The sequence below is a fragment of the Varanus komodoensis genome, unplaced genomic scaffold (assembly GCF_004798865.1).
Source record: "Varanus komodoensis strain SLA01 unplaced genomic scaffold, ASM479886v1 scaffold7_3, whole genome shotgun sequence".
Classification (NCBI taxonomy): Eukaryota; Metazoa; Chordata; class Lepidosauria; order Squamata; family Varanidae; genus Varanus; species Varanus komodoensis.
The window spans coordinates 11869561-11875352 of record NW_025336480.1 but is presented as its reverse complement, the minus strand read 5'-3'; the positions used below and the strand labels follow the sequence as shown (position 1 = coordinate 11875352).

The following is a 5792-nucleotide window of genomic DNA, read 5'->3' as shown; positions in this document are numbered from 1 at the left end:
CTGAATCTGAACATTTTTTGTTGAAAGATAAGAGGCGGAATATGTATGCACGCACACATGCACACATAGCTGCATCCCAGAAATCCCAGAGATCAAAACCAGTGAGGAATTTAATATGCGCCAACGCTGTGAGTTATTTATATAGTCACGTGGAGGAACTATAAATACTAGACTATGAGAGTTACCCGCTGGTTTATTGCCACCCCCGAAACCCCCTGTAATAGTATGCATTATCTTATGTTAGTATGCTCAAGTAGTGATCAGACCATAACACATCTACCCAGTAGGCTCTGGAGATGAAACCATAGACAGGACAAACCAGGTTCCCAGTGGATCTGGAAGGACAGCAGTTGCTTGCTTCCTGCACATGGGACACAAGATTTTCTCTTCTGCCTCTGAGTCCAAGTTAAAGCAAGTTCAGCTTGGCCAAGATCTTGCAAGGATAAAAATAGGGTGAAGAGCCTTTCCCCAGTTTAAAATATTCAACGAGCATGCAAGTGGCTAGGGCAAAAGGCCAGAGGGATCTGGACAAAAGCTCACTATGGACCTACCCAAACCATGACCTTCCTGGCATCAAGCAACCTAAGAAAAAAGTTGATTTTGTCCCTGAAGCTGGGTGAAGTTGGAAGGTAACTGAAAGTAAATGGTCAACAAGCTTTAAAATAGAGAAGCAGAAGAATTAGGTGAGATTATAATTCACTACAGCCAGTTCACCATGGAGAAGTCCTTGTTATTGCTCTTCACTAGTCCTTGTGAAGTCACGGAGTTGCAAACTGGTCTGTCCCAAAAGCCACCCATTTAATCAGACGAACTTGAATGTAAGTGCCCATAGGATGGATTCTAAAGTCACTCTTACAAGTTTTCTGAAGTGTGGGTAGTTTATCATCACATGGGGCAAAAGTCTCTTTGAATGCGAAGGTTATGACTTGCAGCCCTAAAGCATTTCCCAAGAGATGCTAGTTTAGTATCAGACAAGAAAATTCTCCAAGGCTGCAGCCTGGTAGACCTTTACCCAGGAGAGCAACTTCCACTAAATTCAGGATAATCCATGTTAGGACCTGTGATGATAATATGGGGAGTTTCAACTGCAAATCCCATGAAACCGAATTAAAACCAGCCATTAATACAACAGGCACTCCCAGTATGAGGATCAAAGAAATGCAAAAGCCAGTATAAGGGCACACTTGTGAAAAGGACCCCAGATATACAGAGAAGGCATTTAAACTGACCACGTGCCCTCTCACAAGGATCAGCCACACTCATGCTTACCCAGACAGGTGTTGGTAGTAGCCTCACCAAGCTAAGGCCTATATTTTGGATCATAAAAAATCCTCATCCTGAAAACTCCTATCTAAACCTGGAGAAACCAAGGGAAGCTCTGAAGCAGGGCAAGGATTTAAGGCTGTTTGGGCCTGAATTATCATGTCCCCCGTCACAAGCTCCAGAAATGGCCAGCAAAACACCAAGTTAGTTATCCCACGAAAACATATCATTATCATGTTTTCTTTACCTTCACCAGAATCTAGGCCACTGGACTTTACTGATATGTTTAGGTAGAATCAACTATGTAATGCTCTGAGAAGTTTCCTATAGTCACTGTTTCCACACCATCATAAAATCAGTACATGCATGTGTGAAGATATTCAATGGGTTTGTATTTCCCTGAAAAATGGAGGTGGGGTGTAATTATTTCTCCAGTCAAGTTTAATTTAGGCTTTCTTCAAAAATTACTGAGTTTTGAAGAACTAGATTTTACAGTAACTAGATATTTCAATGGAGCATTTAGATATAATTTTTAAATATGCATGTTTTAAAGAAATGTGGTTGAGGAGGAAAGAGATCTATACAAGAGCAGTTTCATTGATTTCGATCCAGATTGGGTTGATTTCCGTTGGCCTTACACCCCAAAAGCAGCCCATTTCCCTAGTGCAAATAAATTCGGAAGAACTACCCCCTCTTATTAGCTTACTAGCAGTCCTAGAGTAGCTTACTGTGCAATCCTATTCACAGCCAATTAGAAGTTAGACCCACTGTGATTAATAATGGTTACACTAAGGTAAGTAAGTTGGATCCAGACAGTAGACCCACTGAAATCATGGGAGTAACTTACTCTTGATTAATACATGTCAATAGATCGAAGATTATGATCAGGTCTGCATTCAACCCATGAAGCCCTACTGACTAAAGGGCAACATAGATCTAAGTCAACATGTATATGGTTGGTTTGTTAGAATCCTGAGTTCACAGGCAAGTGTAGCAAGGATGGTAAACGGCCACTCTTTCTACATAATCTGCTTACTTAGAAGTAAGCCTAATTGTCTTCAATAGGGCCTATTCCCTAGTAAATTAATTATGCATGTGGTGAGATTGTTCTGAAAAGCTGTACAAGCCGATCCTACACCAACACGGGTTTACTCGCAGTTATATTCTGCTGTATCCCATCAACTGTATTCACAGGTAAGCTTAGAGTTGAGGGCTTAGGAAGTTGCTGTTGTCGCAGGAGTTAACCCTGGTGTGCATGCCGAGACTTTCAAACAGCCACTGCTCGCCGACAACGGCTTTCCCATAGATGTCAATCGGATATGCGCGCAAGGATGTGGTCTCAGTGCCAGACATTTCCCGGGCAGGGAGGAAACGGTGTGGAATACCCTGTGGCAGGGCTCGCTGTCACAGAAGACGGAACCTTGAAAGGCGGGGGCCGGGGGCGTGGAGAGCCCACGCTCCCACCCCGGTGATGTCAATGGCGGAAGGTCCCCTTGACTGGAACGGACCTTGGATCGCTCCGTAAATCCTGGAAGGAGGCAGGCGCGCGGGCAGGGACGGAGCGAGAGGAGCGCGCGCGCTGATTGGCTGCCGGCGCCCCGGGGGAGCCGCGCGGCGTTCCAGCAGTCTGGATTCTTTAAAGCGGAGCCGAGCGGGGGAAGCGGGAGAGGGCGACGCCGCTGGGGAGCGGAGATCCTTCCGGGCGCCGCGGCCGGGCTGTCTCTTTAAGGAATGCGCCGAGCCGCCGGCGCGAGGCAGAGCGCGAGAGCCGAGCCCGCCCGGCCGGGGAATGCGCAGGCAGCTCCTTCGGGCTGAGCGCCGCGCTCCGCGGACGTGATCTCGCGGCGAGGAGGAGGAGGAGGAGGAGGAGGCCGGCCGGGGAGGCTTGGGACCTTGAGGGGGCGGGGAGGCGGGCGCCGGGGGAGGAGCCTCGCCTCAACTTACGCGCTCTCGTGCTCGGGCAGGTCACTTGCATCGCTCTCCCTCGAAACCAGCCACCTCGCTCGCCTCGCCTCGCCCGCCTCGCCTCGCCTCGCGTACGAGCGGGGCGGCGGCGCCGTCGCCACTTCCCCGCGCATGCAGCCCGCGCGCTTCGCGGCTCGGAGGCGCCTGTCAGGCAGGCAGCGAGCCCGGCTCCTCCCGAAGCCGAGTGGATCTAAGGAGCGAAGAGGGGCCGTGGCCGTTTAAAAAAGGCAGACTTTCTGCAGCCTCCGTGGAGTAAGAAGCAGCACCGTGTTTCGTTCGTTTCGTTTTTAAAAGCAAAAAACAGCAGCCGACACGCGCGCGCGCGCGCACACACACTCCCTCGCAGTCGCTTCCGAAGCAGAACGCGACTGAGCCTCCTCCTCCTCCTCCTTCTCCCTGCTATGGATTCCTTTAAAGGTGGGATGAATTTGGAAAGACTGCCCGACAGTTTAAGACCTCCCCAAGCTTCCCACGACGTGGCTTCCAGCTTCCATTTGCAGAGATCCTCCGATGCCAGGGACCCGATCCAGAACTCGGCCAGCGAATCCTCCGACACCGAAGGACCAGGTAAGGCGAGAGACCGCTCCGTGGAGCCGCTGCCCTCGCGGTGCGCGTGCGCGTGCTTTGCCGAAGGCAGGCAGGAGGGGACCTTCCTTCCCTGCCGAGGACAGTTCCTCCAGAAATGTGTAAATTGGAAGAGAGTGGGGAACAAAAAGAGCTTAGACTAGAGGAAGAAGGCCGTGGATTTGTCAGCCCCGGAAGGAAGAGGAGGAGGAGGCATGCAGAGATTAAGGCTGCGTGCCAGCGTGCATTTACCTGGAAATAAGGTCCCTTGAAGTACACGGGGACTTGCTTCTGGGTAGCAGGCATAAGCCTGCGCTGCCAGGCGCCTGTCTTCCGCACATCCCAGGTGGGACAATATATTGCTGGCAATATGAATTCGAGAAACAGGGTGTTGCCGTTCGCGCGCCCGGCCAAAAAAAAAAGTGGGTTTGAAGCTATACGTTGCGGTTCCATCCCGGCTGCAGTTTTGAAATCATGTCAGCACTGGCAGGTTTGCTTTCCAGTCTGGATAGCAGCCTACACGTGTAAAAAGATCTCTCTGTCAAAGGCGGGGAGGGAGGGGGACGACACACATCAGAAAACAGGAAGGGCTGCCCGGTGGGGTCTTTAGGGGGGGGGCAGAGAAGCGCAGACCTCGGAATTCGGAAGGCCACACAAGTGGCTTTTATAGAAAACCAAGCCATTTTTTTTAAACAAGAAAAGGACAATGAAAAGGACGGCGGTGCCGATCCAACGCTGTTGCGCATTTGTTTGGTTTTGCTTTTGGGCAGAGATCCGTGAAGCTTACTCGCAGGTAGAAGTGCTGAAATCGCAGCCTAAAAATGAATGCTGCTGTCACGTCTTTTAAGGCTTTGGCTACTCCGAATATGCCCGCTCGCAGTTGGTGGGAGCCTCGCATACGCGAAGGTCCCGCAGCTGCAAGAAAGGAGGGAGCGTTCCCTTCCATTTCAGCACGTACGTAAGGCGGATTCGCAGAACTCCTTAGCTGAAAATCGCTCCAAATCCTGGAAAACTTTCCCCGCTAGAACGGACGTGAGCAACGCCCCCGTTCCCCTCCGGGCTTCTTTCTTCCAAGCTGGCATGTCTGGGATGGCAGCCTAAAATTCACAGCAAGAGGTGACGGCTATAATTCTGTGCACCCTTGCTTGGAAGTGAAACCGAGTGTTATCAAGGAGAAAGCCCCGTTTTCGCTATCTAATCAGAAGTGAATTCCACTTCATTTCATGGAGCTTAATCCCAAGCGAGTGGACACAGGATCGCGGCGGCCCAATTTCCCCCAGGACACGCAGGGATGAACCCAATCCTCGTTTCCAGATTTGAATAACCTAGTATCTCTCCAAGGATCCCACCGTGTTTTTATAGCTGCATGGTCAGCTGTGGAAATACACTTATAAAGCCATAACTATGTGAAAATAAAGAATGGACAGTGTGGGACACACATGCTATAGCTCTACGTATGAGCACATATAATGTGTATGTACCACATATGTAGCATACATACTGTATGGACTTACAGTGTAAGCAAGAATACGTTATGATGTATATAGACACACTATACAATGTATATGTCATAATGTGTATACACACATTGTGTAATGTATGCAATATATAATGTATATATACAGGACAGACAATATAGACAGACAATACAGACGGACTATGCTACCTATAGAGTGTGTCTGTGTGTGTGCTATAATGCACAGATCCAACATACACGCGAGGCCGCGCTCCATGGAGAGCACGCTCAGCAATGCTTCCGCCGAGCGCGGGCGGGCGCCCGTCGTGGCCCCTGCGGGAGCCCGGGCTCCGGCTTTCCGCGGCCCCGGCGAGGCGGCGCCTGCGGGCGAGGCGCTCAGGCGGGCCGCGGAAAGCCCTGGCCGGCGGGGAGAGCGGCGCGCCGGGAGAGCGGGCCAGGGCGGCGAGGCCGAGCGCGGTGCGGCGCGCAAGCTGCCCCGGAGGCCGCGCGGCACAGGCGGCCGCCTGAGCGCCTCGCCCGCAGG

General features: G+C 51.2%; 1 protein-coding gene across 1 annotated transcript in view; it reads left to right on the top strand.

The window, feature by feature from the left end:
- The first annotated feature begins 3629 nt into the window (after positions 1 to 3629).
- PITX1 (paired like homeodomain 1) overlaps positions 3630 to 5792 on the top strand; it is a 13719-nt gene continuing 11556 nt past the window's right edge. Inside the window, exon 1 of the mRNA XM_044454469.1 lies at positions 3630 to 3795. Within this exon, the coding sequence (XP_044310404.1) occupies positions 3630 to 3795 (166 nt within the window). The remainder of the gene's footprint in view (positions 3796 to 5792) is intronic.